This window comes from Molothrus ater, chromosome 13 (genome assembly GCF_012460135.2).
Source record: "Molothrus ater isolate BHLD 08-10-18 breed brown headed cowbird chromosome 13, BPBGC_Mater_1.1, whole genome shotgun sequence".
Lineage (NCBI taxonomy): Eukaryota > Metazoa > Chordata > Aves > Passeriformes > Icteridae > Molothrus > Molothrus ater.
In genome coordinates, this window is record NC_050490.2 from 16962759 (window position 1) to 16979633 (window position 16875).

The 16875-nt window shown below is 41.1% G+C and overlaps 1 protein-coding gene across 6 annotated transcripts in view; it reads left to right on the forward strand.

The window, feature by feature from the left end:
• Positions 1-6617: 6617 nt before the first annotated feature.
• LRRC28 (leucine rich repeat containing 28) overlaps positions 6618-16875 on the forward strand; it is a 56037-nt gene continuing 45779 nt past the window's right edge. Inside the window, exons 1-6 of one of the 6 annotated variants that reach the window (XM_036389473.2) lie at positions 6626-6678; positions 7097-7211; positions 8960-9177; positions 12876-12916; positions 15477-15514; positions 16658-16795. In XM_036389473.2, the coding sequence (XP_036245366.1) occupies positions 8995-9177; positions 12876-12916; positions 15477-15514; positions 16658-16795 (400 nt within the window). In that variant the 5' untranslated portion in view covers positions 6626-6678; positions 7097-7211; positions 8960-8994. Of the gene's footprint in view, positions 6679-6802; positions 6825-7096; positions 7212-8959; positions 9178-12875; positions 12917-15476; positions 15515-16657; positions 16796-16875 lie in introns of those variants that run through there. The other 5 variants (XM_036389474.2, XM_036389475.2, XM_036389477.2 and 2 more) reach the window with 5 other exon arrangements.

Genomic DNA, 16875 nt, shown 5'->3' on the forward strand with positions numbered 1-16875 from the left:
TAATCTCTGGAAGAGTCTATATGGCTCTTTTTCCTATGCCTTTGGTGGAAAATAAAAAATAGGTTCAGTGAAATAGTTTCAGCAGAAATGGCTCTGAGTCTTCATTTTACTTTTGAATGAAGGCTGAATTATCTCCTTTGGTCAGGCAGAAGATGTTACCCTGCTCCAGACAGATGGCCTGGAACAGCTCCCTGGGAGCAGAGCTCTGCCAGACACAGACATTTTGTCCCAAACACTCCTTACACCGAGCAAAGGGGGAGCTGGTAACAAATATTGTGCCATGACTTTATAATGTGGAAAGATCTTTATCAGTGTTGTGGTGCAAATGTGACAAAGGCAGGAAGGAGGTGTGGACTTGGAAAAAAGTACCCACAGTCAGCAGTCCAAGACCTTGACCACTGCCTAAGGGCTCCCCAGCCCAGTGTGCCTGGACTGTGGTTCCTGACTCAGAGCTCTCAGGACAAAGTGCTCAAGAATTCCCATGAAAGATTTCTGAGAGGAAACACAGCATTAACAAGAAAAGAAAGACCTTTGGCTTTTCTCAAAAACTAGAAATTCTGTGTTTGACAGGAAACAGCCTATCGAGTGTCTTCCCAACACGTGGAGCATCCTGGTGTATATTTAAGCTATTCCTAGAGTGTTCAATAAAGAGAAAGGTCAGATCCCAGCTGTAACCAGATGGATGGTTGACATGAAAAGGAGAAACCCAGCAAGGTCTCTAAAAGCAAATCTCCCACTGGTCTCAGGAACAGAAGATTTCTATATCTGACTTCCCTCAAACAAGTTCCACAATATGCTTGCATAAATCAAAGAGCGGCATATACACCATGCTGCCCCCCTTCACTATTTATATTCCCTTGGAATGAAAAATAGCTCACCACCTGCCTCATTTCTATCATGATGTAACAGGTCACAGAGTTAACACCCTTCAGAAATGAATGGCAGAATTAAATTACAAAACTGGTCACCTTATACAACCAAGACATTTGGCACCTCACTTGAAACCTTTCCATAGGAAATACAAACATCTCATAAATAGATAAAAATGTTGCTTCAAGTGTGTGTATAGTCACTAAAATACTTTCATTTCAAGCCTATATGTGCTAAAATTATTGAACTGTGTGGGTGAGAGTATAGGGATTTAATATTTTATCAAATTTTTAAAGTAAATTTATGGGAACAATGGAGCTTTGCTGATGATATGGAGTCTCTCTACAAGATATGAATTTGTTTCAACACCAGATCATGGGATTTCTCAGAAGAATAAATGGCTAAGAGAAAAAATAAAATAACATTAGGCAGCAATAGAACATAGATACAAGAATTGGAGTAGGTTTGGTATCTGGAAGAAGGACAACTTTAATTAATGTTTAATGTTAAAACTACTGATTTCAGTTGAATTAATAACAACTTTTGGTCAAATTAGATCCAACTAATCATTAGAAACACTCGGGAATCTTTTGACAATTATTACGAATTCAGCAGATCTGTCAGCTGGTCTGAAGGGAAATGCAGTGAAGATGAAAAGAAAGGAAACCTGGGGCAGGCAGAAGGATGGAGAGAAATCACCACCACAGAGCTTCGATGGCAGCTGAGGGCGGTAGTAAAAAATAATATTATTGAGGACACATAAAGATAGACCAAAGAACATTTCATGCCATTTGTTGCCTGAAAATAATAAGTGTCCATGTGCTGTCTAAATTTGCTATTCAAGTTTTACTACTTTATTGGTTTGAACAAAGCAAAACTGGAGACAATATTTTAAGTGACTTTAACCAAATCAGTCAAGTTTAAAGAGTTTCATAAAGTGAATTCCAAACAATAAACAAAATGTTATTCATTAATGCATTTGTGACATATAGCGATGTCAGCAAGTTGAAAAATAGTATTTGGTTAATTAAAATTAATTTGAAAGCCATGATTATCTTGTCAACAAGAGGTAACACAAAATACCTCACATCAGCCTCTTGCTCCTTTCACAGTCTTTAAAGGACTAAGAGCTGAAAAGCCATGGGGAGCTGCTGGTTTGGTACCTCTGCAGTGATCCCTTATTGAGATTTCCCCATGGAGCAGAGGCAGAAATGTTGATTCTGCCTATTGTTGTATTTGCTTAACACATTAACAGAGGAATTTGGTTTCTGGGGCAGTCAGTGAGGCATTGTTCTTTTTCCAATTGAGATTAATTAGATCAGTGGGAATTTAGAATGAGCAGAAGCTGCATGATCAGGGACAAAATCCACTGCTTGCTTATTCTGCATTAGGGTTGCTCCATTCCAAATGCAGCCTGTCCAAATGACCAGTGCTTTCTATTACTTCTTCGGGAGTCTATCACACAACAGAATCAACGTGATTACCAGGAAATTTCCCTCAAAAATTAGCAATAAACTGTTTTAAAAGCTTCCATTTTGAGCAATGCTGATTTGAAGCATTCCAGGCAGCACAAATAACTTCCTTTGAAATTAGGTTTTTCACTAGCATTACTGTGCCATTGAAAAAGGAGTCAGTTCGAGTTTAATAAATACAATAAAGAATAAACTGAAAATAAAAAGGCTTGAGCCAAAGGTGGATGATGTCTAAAGGTTGAATACTGGCATGCTGGCACTCGGTGTGCAGGAGCTCCATCTGCCTTCCCACTTTTGTACTGCTGCAGAAAGCCAGAGTTAAAGCATTTATGGAATCAAAGTCAGCAGTACTGTGATGAGTCACTGTAACTCTATTCCACTCCAATAAGAGAGCTTTGTCCCTAAACCAAAATTACTAACTGAAAGTTACAAAAGACTTCCTAAGAAGAACAAGGACTTTCTGGAGAATGGATTCTTTCTCCATTAGTAAAGACCAAACATTTTAGAGAGTTTACTTCTTTCTGGTACAAGAGACAAATCAACAAATGATGCATGATGCAAAATAAACCTCCTGTGGAAAGAATAGAGACAAAATTCTTGACATTTATACCAACTGAATCTTGTATCATTATGTATATGAAATCTGGATTGACTGAAAATATCTTATGTAAGATAGTGTGAAGTGAAAACAAGAGTAAGAAGAATGAAGATTTGAAATTCTACAAGAAAGGATGCAAACTGGAAATGTTCTGTTTTCTTCCTCAAGTCTTTGCAGAACCTGATGATGACACAAGGCGCTGGGCTCTTGTTCAAAGAACAATAGAAGAAATTGAAGAAATGGAAGTTATTAGTCTTTAGATAAGGAAGAAAACCACCCCTTGGCGTCTGTAAGAGCAGAAAATGAAATTGCATATTGAACTGCATAAGAGCTTTCAAAATTCCAGGCAATGTTTATTTTCTAGCAATAAGCAGAAGACAGTAGGACAGCACAAAGCATTCAGCCCCTGTGCTGGAACCCTGCCATGTACAGGAGAGCTCTGCCATTTTCCTTGACCACTCCAAATGTCCCAAGCATGTGTTAAGCAGATTCTTCTCCAGTCTGAGCATGGGAAAGATGTTCTCTGGCTGTGAGAGCTGGCACATGCAGCAGGCTGGGTCACTACTGCTTCACACACTTGTGCTAACACTTGTACACACCAGAACCTAAAGAAAGCTGAAACTCCATCTGCTGATCACTGGATTGATCTGTGCCTAGAAGATTCCTCCAGCCCACAGGACCTCTCTGTACCAGGCATAGCTGCATGAGCTCAGTGTTTACTGATGGATTTGTGCCTCACCATAATTCTCAAAACACGGTGATCTCCAAGATAGCCTATTTTATACTGCTACTTGACACACTGAAGAGCAGAGAATAAAAATACTTGGTAATTACCTGACCTTAAAGGAAAATTCTCTTGCTGTCATGCATCAATCACACTGAATTTTCCTGCTGCTAAAAACTGACCTTTAATTGCGAAGTGGGTATTTTTATCATATTCCAAATTTACAAAGTCTAATTTAATGCACATGATTCAATATCAGTGGTATCCACAGCACTGGGTGGAAAAGACTCATGCAGGATTATTAGGGAGGCAGAACCTCACAGTGTTCAGGACTCAGATTCAGAAATTCACTGAGGTACTTTGGATCTTGTAGGTCTGTGTCATTGAGAGCTAGGAAACTTGTCATAAAAACCTCAATAAAAATAATTTCTTCATGTTTCACTCAGCAAAACAAAAGAAAATGTTGGCATAAAGTTTTACTATGCAAAGGTATTTCCAATTGCATCTTCCCAGAGCTGTCAGTCTCAATTAGTTGCCTTGTGTAATAAATCTGGTATAGCATCATCTCTTTTTATTCACACTATCTTCATCTGCCTTGTGTGATTTCAGCACACACAAGGGATCACCAGAGAAGCTGTGCCCGTTTGCTCCAGCCACTGGATTTGTTCCAGTAAACCACCAGATGATGGTGGCTCTTCAAGCCACTAACAACTGCAAGCTACTTGAATAGATCTACTTTAAACTGGCATTTCAAAGCAAGTTTTATCAGTTTCTTTTTAGGCACAGATAAGATCAGCCATCCTTCTTAGCAAGATGGAAAAGCCAAGCTCCCCATGCTCCCAGAAGCACAAAAATAAGGATTAAATTAGGGTAAAAAACCAGTAATATTTACTTAGCAGAGAGATTGCACCAGTGTGACAAGTTAGATAAGAATGCCTTGGCAACCATGAGGTAAATGGTCTCCTCACCAGAAGATCAGATTCCAATATCCCTGCTCCACTCATCATTTTTAGCCTTGTGACTACACGAGCAAGACTGGACACCTGTGCTGGGCAGGATCAGAGCTTTGGGGATCAGCTTTCAGGTCTGAGAGCAGCATTTTTCAGAGATCACCATGGCATTGGCTGAGGGGGAAAAACCAGAATGAATGAGTGTGATGATTCAGGCTACACAAAACAACAAAGAGAATCCTGAGCGACCTTTCAGGGGGAAAGACACAAGAAAAAGTGATGTGTGTTGGTGTGAGCAGAAAAGAACAGACAAAATTTGCTCTCAACAATATCAGAGTGCAGTAATCTTATCTCCTACCTGTTACTCTCTCAAAAAATCTCCAACCAAAAAAACCCAAACCGTTACAACTTATGTGTAAATAAATACATTAAGTATCCTGGCTCTGTTAAGAGCAGGTCACCCAGGAAAAAAGCTTCATCTTTCCTTTTCTATTTCAGTAGAAGACAGAAACACAGTTTCTGTCCTGATCAATGACTCAATATTCTAGAGAAGTACATTTGGTTTGACACATTGAATTTTCTCTGAGAAACATGTTGCTAAAAGTCCTCATATTCAGCTTCTACTTTGGTCGGAAATAAGCTTAACTTTTAATTTCTCAGATATTTATAGAGTGAGACCAAAGTGACATTAAGAAGTGTGATGTGTTTGCTGTTTTTAAAACCATGGTGGTCTACAAGCAGACCACTTTGTAACATCAGCTGAAAAAAACAGACAAGTGCTATCAACCACAGTAAGAAATCATGTATACAGAGTGATATAACAAATATGGAGGATGGTGATTTTTGAAGGGTAAATTATTTCAACAAAACCCTATCTATTTTTTTCTGAAAAAAACAGCTCCAAAAAGACTGTGATTGCAAAGTAAGATGGAGCAAATGTAGTTGTCACAATCAATTATTGTCTTTCAAGTGCAGGAAAATGACAAATGAGCCATTAAGAGCTGCTATTCTTTATTTAGAACTAAAAAAGAGAGAAATGAGTCTGCAAGGGAAAAGATCTCAAGCTTTTCTGCATGTTGATTTATTTCAAGTGAAAGTTATGTGAATACATGGAAGAAATATCTTCTGCAAGGTGTTCATCTTGGTAACTCTGCAGACCTGCTGTGTGAATTTCGTTAGGACCAGTTTATGTTAATTTGTCTGTGGAAACTGGAAAGAGGATTCTGCAGCTGAGATTCTTTTTTTAGCCAGCTGTAGAGGTGATCTTCAGCAAAAAGCAACTTTTTAATACCCGGTGATGTTAAATACCCTGAGGACGAAGGAATTAGCTGTCAGCAGAGAACTGACAAGACACAAACAAGCCTTTATGTGTCATCCTAGTCCGTGTGAATGCACGTAAAATCAAAACATTTCCACAGGGCAACTATCATGGGTAAAAATGTCCGTGGTGGGCAGGTGGTGGGCGCAGGCAGAACCCTATGAGCGCCTCCACTCTGTGTTAACACAGAAATAAAAGGCAGGTAGAGGGTGGTCCGTGACCACAACTTCTATCAGCAAATGATGTTCTCCTTTATCAGCGATTAACCAGGGATGACTTGTTAGCACCGTGGGCTGTGTGAACACGGGGGGAGGCATGTGGAGCCCCCATGTTCGCTCATGGAACCGCATCGGGAGGAACCGGGACAGCGGGAACACCCGGAACATCTGAACACCGGCAGAGACCGGAACAACGGGAACACCCGGACACCTGAGCACCGGCAGAGACCGTCACACCGGGATCACCGAGACACCGGCAGAGACCGGCACACCGGGACCGCCCGCAGCCCGCAGCCCCTCAGCCCACGGCGAGGGGCGGGCGCGGCGCTGAGGGGGGGCGCGCTCCCATTGGCTAGCGGAGGGAGGCGGGAGAGACGGAGCGTTGTGATTGGTCGCTACCCAAGGCGGGGCGGGGCGGTGTCTCGCGAGAGCCGCGCGGCATCCGCGGTCTCGCGCGGCCCGGGCCGGCCCGTCCCGCCCCCGGGTCCCTGGGCCGGCGGCGGCGCCGCTCCTGCTGCGGCGGCCCCGGTGAGTGGCTGTGACCCGGCCGGGCCGAGGGGGAACGGGGACAGGGCCAAGGTGATCGGGTCCTGACGGTGGGAGGTTGTCTTCGGTGCTTTGCCCGTACTGTCTGCTCGCCGGACCGCGCGGGCACGGCACCGCTCCGTGAGGGGGTGCGCGCTATGGCCGGGCCCCATCGCCCCTGTCTGTCCCGTTCCCTCCTTGTCTCCCCGTTTCTTCTTCTCTTCCCCGCGTCCCCCTTCCCTGGTGCCCCTCTCTGCCCCTTCTTTCCCCCTTTCCCATCTCTGTTTCCCCATAATCACCCCCTCTCCCCCGTACCCCCTTCCCCTTCCTCCTCGCCCTTCCCTGAAGGTCCCGGTCCCTCACGGGGCCACGGTCACTGGGTGCTATCAGCCCTCATCCTTCTTTTTTACTCTCCTTAAAGAGCATGGTTGTGGCTGTTCCTCTTCGGTAAGGCTGCACCTCCTCCGTGGAAAAAGATAATTGAGAGAGGAAAAGTTTGGCTGGTGGTGGAAGGGAGTGGAGGAGGTTCCTTTGAAGTAAGAGCCAAAGTAGATTGTGACTGGACTTTGCATCTGTGGCGTTGCATGTTTGTGTGTCCGTGTGTGCCATGGCTAAATGTGCAGTTGTTTTATGGAGCCACAGCTCTGTGAAGAGAAGCCCACAAGTGCAGGACACCTGAAAACCATCTCTGGACAAATTGGAAAGCTATTGGATATTTGTGTGTGTATTTTGTCATTTCTCAACTTCTGATTTAAAAAAAATTCAGAGGAGGATGACCTTTCCTTTACCTTGTCTTATATTGTAGAGGTATTAATAATAAATACTCAGGTTATGCCCATTAAAAATTTTAACACTTTTCCAGGCATTATTTTAATGCTGATCACAGAAGAAGAGTTGGGAATTGTAATGGCTTCATTTCCTTGCTCTTCTGGTCTAAGAGAGCTTTAATGTTAGGAGTGCCAAGGGCCAGTGTGTGTGCCCTGTTCCCTAAAACAGCTAATGAAGAGACAATGGTTAAAAACCTCTTAAAAACTCACAAATGTGTTTTGCTCCAGAAGGACACAGATCACTGCTAAGAGCTGTTATCTGCAAATCAAGGGAACTCCTCAAACTAATGAAGTAGTTTGATTAATAGTATGGTTGGGTTGGCACTCTTTAGCTGGAGTTTTGTGTGCCATGCCTATAACCAGATGGGATTTATGATTCAGGGCCTTCACTTCCAATATTTGTTATGATTAGAAACCTCTCCTTCAGTGAAGGATTGAACTAAAATAGAAAATGTTATTGGTGGGAAGCAGTTCTGAGTCCTTGCCTTTTGTTAATGGCAATTAATTTATATACACAAGTCTGTAGCAAAATGGTAACTTTAAATTAATGAATAGTCTGGGTTTATTATGTTTTTTATGAGATTGTTGAAAAGATGCAGCATTGCTGTTGTTGTCTAAATCTAGACAGCAGAATAATGACTTGAATTTTGGTTATATCTGAAAAACAAGTTGAATAAAGTCAGGTTTCAGATACAAGTTAATTTTTAATTTGCCTTCCTGTTTTTGTTTTCTGATTTTGAAATTGTCAGTTAAAGCTTGACACTTTGTTCTTTCTGGTTTTATTTTTAGTAGAGCAAGCTGAAAATCTGCTGTCTTATCTAACCCTTTATAAATTTTCTCACTGCAAGTTTCAGATTTCTCATATATTAGTGTAATATTTTTAAATGGCTTTACTGCCTATCTATCCCAATTACCTCTTCCAACTGGTAAATTATTCCACCAGTTTTATATGGGAAAGCACTTCAAACTTTCATTGCCTTTTGTCTTACTGCCTTAAAAGATAATGGTGATTTTAAATCACCTGCGACTAAAATCCTGTATTAATTGTGTGTTTTTCTTATCTGTGGGTTCTTCTTTTAGCACATGGGACAGGATGTGGGACATCAGTAATGGTTAAAAGAGTTGCTTTTATTTTCTTCTTGTAGTGGCAATTTTGACAAAATAATCCAAAAGGTCCATTGAACATGTATGAAGCTAAAAGCATTAAATATAAACAAATATAACAAAGATTTTATTATTTCAGGTCCTGTAATGCACTAAAGCTTAATCCAGAAAATAGTCCAAGACTTGCTTCTAACACAGCTTATGGTGTGGATGTTCTGGGGACTTTGTGTATTAACTGGAACAAGTGTGTTTAGATAAATTATCAGAGAATTTGTCATCAGGAACTCTTCCTGCAAAAGAAGCACAGCTACACCTTGGTAATACTGGGCTTTTTTCCTCTTTTTGTCTCCTAGAAATGGCTCTGCTCTGCGAAGAGGCCATGCAGTAGATGTGGTGCTTAGTCATGGCATCAGAACTGTGTAAAACAATCTCTGAGGCAAAGCTGGAAAGGCACAAGAACTTGTTCTTGAATTACCGAAATCTCCATCACTTCCCTCTGGAGTTACTGAAAGATGAGGGGCTGCAGTACTTGGAGAGACTTTACATGAAGAGAAATTCCCTGACCACATTGGTACGACAGTCTCTTTATTGCAATGTTTACTGTCTGTGTGCTTAGCAATGCTGATTTTGAAACAGAAAGAAAAGAGATTATATTATAGATAATCTGACCCTGAATGATGCCATCAGCTGTAAGATGTGAGTATTTAAACTTGCATAGGTAATGTAGAGAATAATAAATGGATGGATGTTCGTGACATTTTATGGTTACCCTTCTCAAGCTCTCAAGACCTCCTGGGGCTTTTCTTGCCAGGCTTGTTGTTCTGTAGGGTTTTTTTTAGCCTATACATTTTACTCACATAAGTGGTCAGTTTCTCCTGTTAGATGATGCTATGCAGCCTATTCTACATTTCTTCATTAGGCTGAATGACTTTTTCCCTTGGTGTGTGCCTAATTTCCAAGGCAATGTCAATCCCAGGGTCTAATTCCAGCCCTGCTGTTAAGGTGCCAGTAAAAACTTGTATCTATGGGCTGCTCTTGACAGGAGAACACAGTTATATGTCACAGTTAATGTGGGATTTTCTTCTGGGATTTCTTCTTGTTTTGTTGTTGTTCCCTGAACTGAAGAAATTCTCACCCTGAGTCAATGTTGTGACCTCAAAATTCAGTGTGGGGCAGTTAAATAACTGTGAGAGGTGTTCTAAGCTGGTAAGACTCTATAGGCTAGAGTCAGAACTTGCCACTCTCAAGAGGCTCAAGTCTCCAAGTTTTCATTTGTGGTTGCTTGATTGGTTTGGATTTGTTGTTTGTTTTGTTGGGTTTTTTTTTGGTGGGCTCTTCCAGCATATGAGAGGTAGAGGAACTGTAGGGCATGACTACTTAAAATTCACCAAAATTGTACAGTTTTCAGGGTTTCCTTGAACCAGTCCATACTCCACTTTAGGGGCCAAAAGCTGTAAGGATTCTGAAGATTTTATGCCTTTTCTTCATCTTGAATGAGTCACTTAAGTTGACATGTACTGTAGAGAATTATTTTAGCACTCTGGTTTTGGGCAGTAATTTAATAATGTGCAATAATTTAACAGGAGGAGAGGATTCATGGTTACAAATCAAAACTGCTATAAAATTAGCCAAAGGCTGTAAACAGCTCTGCCTTGACACTTTGTGAAATTCAGTGATGATTTAGTGCAGTAAGTTCACAAACTTTGCGCTGCTCAAAAGATGAAACAATAAGGAGGGTTTTGTATGTAAGCGTTAAGACCTAGATAAAGAAACTGAAACAAAAGTTAAAATGTAGGTCATACTTAGGCAAAATTGCTTTCAAACAGCGTGAAGCAGAGCTTGATTAGATTCACAGCAATCAGGATAACTTGCTCATAATGTGCCTTGTTGGGCTCTCATTCAAGTGCTCAGCACTATTGTTGGAACAAGGCAAACAAATTTGGGTGTCATTCACTGAGCATCTGTTCCACAGAAGAGATGTTGGAAGTTGTAGTGGACCAAAATAGATCAAGTCAGCAGCATGTTACAAAAAAAGGCAGATGTCTTTTTGGAACGTGGAAAGTTTCACAATCTCCATTAAAAGCAGAAGGAAGTAATTATTGATGCTGTTAAAGCACAAGCTGGAGCAGAGCTTCGTACTCAAGAACAGCCTGGGTGAACTGGAGAGAACCTAGAGAGCAGCAGTGAGGGACCTTTAGAGAGCATGTCCTGAGAGAAAAGGTTAAAGGTGATGGAGAGGAAAACCAGGAGGAGCTGGGGGAAACAGAAATCACAGATATTTTTACAGAATATAATTTCATAGTGAGGTTTTTCGATGTCCACTACTGGTAGGACAAGTAGTGCTCTCAATTTTAGTACAGTCATAGGAAATCAGGTACACTGGGGCAATGGGGGGGACTGGAAATCTCAGCTGAGAATACTTGAAAACAAATTATTGAAGGAAGATGTGTCTTATACTTCTCTAATGCGAGGTGATGAGCAATAGCTCATCAATAAGCACTTCAAATTGCATGAGCATTATTGAAAACCATCAAAACAGGACCTGAACCATATTTCTCTAAAATTAGGTGGTACTTTTGTCCCACTGGTTCATTCCTTCAGAATTCTGAAAATAAATGACTAAATCAGCTTTTGTTCTTTACTCTTCTCAAATGACTCTTGTCCTTGACAGATGACTCCTATGAAATGTCTGGGATAGTTACTCTGACAGAATTTACCTTGGCTAAGAATAATTTCATTTTTGTCTCCATTGGCAAGATGGAAGTGATGGAGTGCTGTGACATAATGAATGGATCAAGGAGCCATACAGCACACCTGTATCCCAGCCCCAAATCTTCCCACTTCTCAGTTCATCTTTGATCACATGAACCTTCCAGTACCCCATTTCCCCATCTATTAAAAGCAGATAGTTGTTTGCCTTGTTAGCTCTGTCGGAAGCAAGATCGAGTGTAATTGATTTTAATTTCCTACCTCAGAATGCTGTCCTGTTCTGACAGAGCAGCAGGTGGGATGGTGGCAGCAGTTTGTGCTTCAGGTTAACATGCTAATCGTACTGAAGGCAGTAGGATGGCAGTGAAATGGGCTTTTCCCACACTTTGTCAGGGTAGGCTGGGCTGTTTTGTGCCTGAGCCCATTTTCCCGGTTAAGCTGCGGTGTTTGCCCGCTCGGGTCCGGCCCGGCCGGGGCGGTCACTGCACCGCGGCGGAGCTGCCGCCAGGGGGCAGCGCCGGATCAGCGACAGCGCCTGCCGCCCGTGACGTCACCGCCGCGGGGCTGAGGCATCGATCGCTGCTCCGAGCAAATGCGGGCTCGGGCCCGGGGCCAGCGCCGGGCATGCTTGATACCTGAATATTACCTGTTTCTCCATCTTCACGTTATGAACGCAAAGCCATGTATGCTAGAGAATATGGCTATTTAAGGGATCATACGTCATGTTTATTCACATGAATATTTCTAGTTTTAACAGGAATTTAATTATGTGATCAAGCTGCTTTTGAAATGCAGTCATTTCTGCATATATCAGTATTGTAACCCTTTTTTTTCATTGAAACAAATCTATGTTAGAGCAGGTTTCTTAAGTAATAAAACTGTCTTAACTTTGAATAATTTTGAGTGTAGTTTCCAACACGACATCTGAAGCTTGTGAAGCCAATTTTGTGATATGTGCTCATGGTTATAAATGCCACCAAGAAGAGAATTACAGCTAGGGATCAGTTGGCAGTTAAGAAATGATATGCATATTAATATGTAAATATGAAAATCTAGTTTGATGGATTCAGCAGTTCTGGCTTGGTGGTAATTGATCAAGCTACACAAAGATTGTAGGTCATTTCCCAGTTTAGCAGCATTATAAAATACATTCTGGTTAGACATCTTGTGTAGTTCTTGTTCTGCTTGAAGTCTGTAAAGGCTGCAACTTCTTAGCAATCTCTTCCCTTCAACTAACTCATTTATTTGAATATATTTTCAAAAGAAGATGAGGTAATCCATCTTTTCAGTCTCAGAAATCTGACTCCCATTTTGCTGAGGACATGATAATGTCACTTCTAAGCTGTAGTTCTGTACAGTAGTGAATTGCTCACCCAGGATACATCTGAGATTGCCCTGATGGACATTTGGGGTATGGAACCAGGCTATTGTATAGACATTCCTTGTTGCCATTTTTCCTGCTGACATGTTGTAGTATGATGATTAAAATGACTTGGGTACACAATGTTTGTGTGTCTGGTTTTTGTTTAGAAATCTAAAAAATCTCTAACTCTCTTTCAGCCAGAAAACCTTGCACAGAAGCTTCCAAACCTCGTGGAATTGTGAGTTTGTGTAGGAGTTCTAATATATTTTTATTATGCTTATCCGTCTCATCTTAAAATAATCTAGAATCTATTAGTTGCATATAATTTTTCTCTTAAGTGTGGAGGGCTTTCTTGGAGGGCAAGAAAGGGTAATTTTTTGTTGTTGTGTTTTCTTAATTTGTTTGTTATTGGGCTTTTTTTCTGATGGAGGTGTATTTAGTCCAATTTTAATTTTTTTTAAATTTCTTGTTTATTGTATGTGAAGAACTTTATACCACTGTCTATACTGCTAAGAGGAAAAAACCTTACCCCATAAATTCTGTGTAGACTTGTCACACTGATAAAGCCCTGGAAGCTCCCAGTGCAGTGGTCAGAGGGTGGTGACAGAGCCAGAGTAACAGGTTACAGCCTCCAGCCCATCCCTCGCTGCTCACTCCCACCCCAGCTCCCAGGGGTTTTATGATCTCAGTCGTGCTGATTGCAGTAATCAGGTTTTGGAACCAAGTCACAGATTGTCAAATGGGAGCAGGGATGAGCACGTAGGGGTAGTAACTGTGGAATGATGATTGCTGTAGGCAGAGCAGTTTATCCAGTCTTGTCCAAAAAATGGATGTCCCGTGAACTGGATTGTTTTGACAATTAATTTAATTAAGCCCCTGAGACAATGTTTTCCTCCTTCCCCTTTTTCTATAAAGTTGTGATTCCCTTCTGTGGTAGGATTGGCAGTGGGGGGTTAAGAGGTTTGTCCTTTTCTCCCCTTTTCAGCCCTTTGTCTCAGTTTCACATGAGTACCTGGTGGAGCATTGATTGTTTATTTCATGGCCAGCTCCCCACAGGAGGTGTTTGTCTGAGGAGTCCATGCTCTGATCTTGGCATCCCCATGTGGCCCTTTACCCCACCTTGCTGGTGCCTTGTCCACAGTGTGGCTGAACTGGTTTGTAGGTCACTGCAGTCTCTGACTCACTCAAGAGCAAATCCTATCTGATTGTCTTGAGAGCAGTAAAATTAATATTTTTATATTTGATATCATGATTTGCCACTGGGCATCAGGAAACCTCTGTGTTATTTGATACTGCTTTTAGGGAAAACCTGTTTAAATTACAGCTTAAAATAATTTCTTACAAACACTGATTTATAGGAGTCAAGCCTGATTATTTGGTATTCAGCAAGCTCAGTTGTCCCACCATTATCCCACACATTCTGGTGGTCTAGAAAGAGCTGCAATGGGCCTGTGGTTTGTGTAGCTCTAATAGGACAAGTCAGTTTTTAATGAGACAATAAAAGGTGTTTTGTTGTCAGGGAAGAGACCACAAAACAAGGATTTATTTAAAGAATAATTTGGTACAGTAGCTTTCAGTTTTGAGAGACAAATTATTTTGATTTTCCTACAAGTTATTACATCCTTAGTTATTTCACTTGTGTGTCTTTCTTTGTATAGCATGCTCCTGATGCTGGGCTATGAGGTGTAGCTCCTCATAATACAGGGGTTTTTTAGCTTAAGTGAAGTAGTTCACAAATATTTTCAGGAGCTGCAGCTGAAGGGATAAGAGAATGCTCATCCTATCTTTCTACAAACATGTTTGCTATGCTTATGTTTGTTAAGTTTTTAGCAAACTACAATTTTCAAAGAGAAAGAGAAGGTTCAGGTGCCCCATGCAGTTGAAATATTTATACATTTTTTCCCTTGTTCTGTCTCCCTGAAAAGAGAGGTTCCTACTTTAGGAAATGCTCTTGGAATACAGTGGGAAAAAACGTGCCATGAAAATAATTCCGTGTGTGCCTAAGCAATTGAACACTGAGTACTCAATATTCCTTTGCAGTTGGATATCAGGATTGGAAAATTTTGTTACTGTTATTTTCTACAAGATACAATTGTTCTTTTGCAGCAACAATGATTGAAATCTGAAATGTGTAAAATCTAAGATCAGTGTTTATGTTACCAGAAGTACTGGAAGTGCTCCATCAGAGGGTGCTGAATATTCTTAGTGAGAGATCTGGCCACCCTCTGTAGCTGCATAAATAACCATGTGCAAGATTGGGTTTTTCTTTTGTAAAATGTACTTTAAGCTTGAAAAACCCACTTTGAGTGAATAGATCATGTGCTTATTTCTTCACTAAAGGTGTGAGAGTTTATGTGTAGGGGAAAATGTTTGTAATTGTATAACTTGTGTGGGTGTGGGCTTTTTTGCTTACCTTGGCCAGCATTTAGTGTCAAATAACCTGGTGATCAAATATGATTTATTCTGGTTATTCTCTCTGCTTATTCTTTTCCCTTTTTGTTTTCCTCCATATGACTTGCAAAATTAAAGCCTGTTATTATTGTAACTGTGAATGGTTTGTTTTACATAATTGTATGTAATTTTCTTTTATTTTTATGGTAATCATTTAATAATCCAAGTGAAACTTAAGTACCTGTCCATTGCCAGTTTATACAGTTTCCACAGCTTTTGTGGTCATAGGGAGGAATGGCTTTGAGGGTGCTCTTTCAGTCTGAAGCTGGATATTTTGCAAACTGATTATGTAGCAGAAGTCCTTGAGGGTAACAGGTGGTGTCCTCTGCTTTTTCTCCTCCCCCCAGGTACCTTCATTCAAATAACATAGTTGTTGTACCTGAAGGTAAGTAATCTACCAGCTCACGATAAGTGGCAGGAATCATAAAATATTCATTTTTCTTCTTTTGAGGAGACCTATTTTTCCTTTATTTTCCCATAAAACATTAAAGATTTTCATACAAAATATACCAATGTAGCTTTTAGTTGATAATGTCCTTGTTTATGCTATGTTAAATTCTTTTAATGAATTCTCAAATGCACCTAAATGCTGTTTGCTCCAGTTCTAATTGCAGAAAGTGAAAAGGCTAAATGGCACTCATCTGCAGAAACTAAAAATCCAGAGTGTCTGCTGCTTTCAGGCAGTTACCACACTGAATACTCTGCTGGTTTAGATCATGACAGATTTGAAACCCAAAGGAGCAAGAACTTGTACTAGTTTCTTTTCTTTGTCTTAATTGCAGTTATGCTCCCAACCTGAGGAATTTGTGTTCAATTTATGCTCTTTTTGAATGTAAATTGGGTAGAGTCAAAGGAATAGAAGTGGTTTCAGAGCAGAATTGTGTGAGGAGGGTCTGGATGTGGTGGTGTTCGCAGGGGTCTTAGGATGAGGGAAGAGATGAGAATGTTGACTCCATGTTTCAGAAGGCTGGATTTATTATTTTATGATATATATTATATTAAAACTATGCTAAAAGAATAGAAGAAAGGATTTCATCAGAAGGCTAGCTAAGAATAGAAAAAGAAGGATAACAAAGGCTTGTGACTGACTGAGACAGTCCGAGCCAGCTGGACTGTGATTGGCCATTAATTAGAAACAACCACACCAGACCAATTCCAGATGCACCTGTTGCATTCCACAGCAGCAGATAACCATTGGTTACATTTTGTTCCTGAGGCCTCTCAGCTTCTCAGGAGGAAAAATCCTAAGGAAAGGATTTTTCAGAAAATGTCACGGCTACGTTTGGAGATGGGAGTACTGTGTACATCACTGTGTTTGTTCCCCTGTGTCACTGCCAGCAGAGCTGTTGGTGAGCTAGAGCAGCATTTCCACAATTGATGTCACTGAGCTGTGAGACCGGCTTTAGCACCTCGAGATGTGCTCACACACAGCTGTTGGGTGCTGGGGCTTGTCCTCCTCTCCCAGTCCTGTGAAGGTTTCAATGTCACTCCTGGGTCACATTGATGCTTTAATCTGTTCTCTCACAAGCCATTGGCTCCCTGGTTAAGCTGCAGTTTCTGGACCTGAGTGACAATGCCCTGGAGATCGTGTGCCCGGAGATCGGCCGCCTGCGCTCCTTGCGGCACCTTCGCCTGGCAAACAACCAGCTGAAATATTTACCTGCAGGTGAGTGCAGTGTCTGGGGGCTCACAGCCCTCACTCACACACCCTGCAGCCTCACTGCCACCTGATCTGCTCTTGCTGCT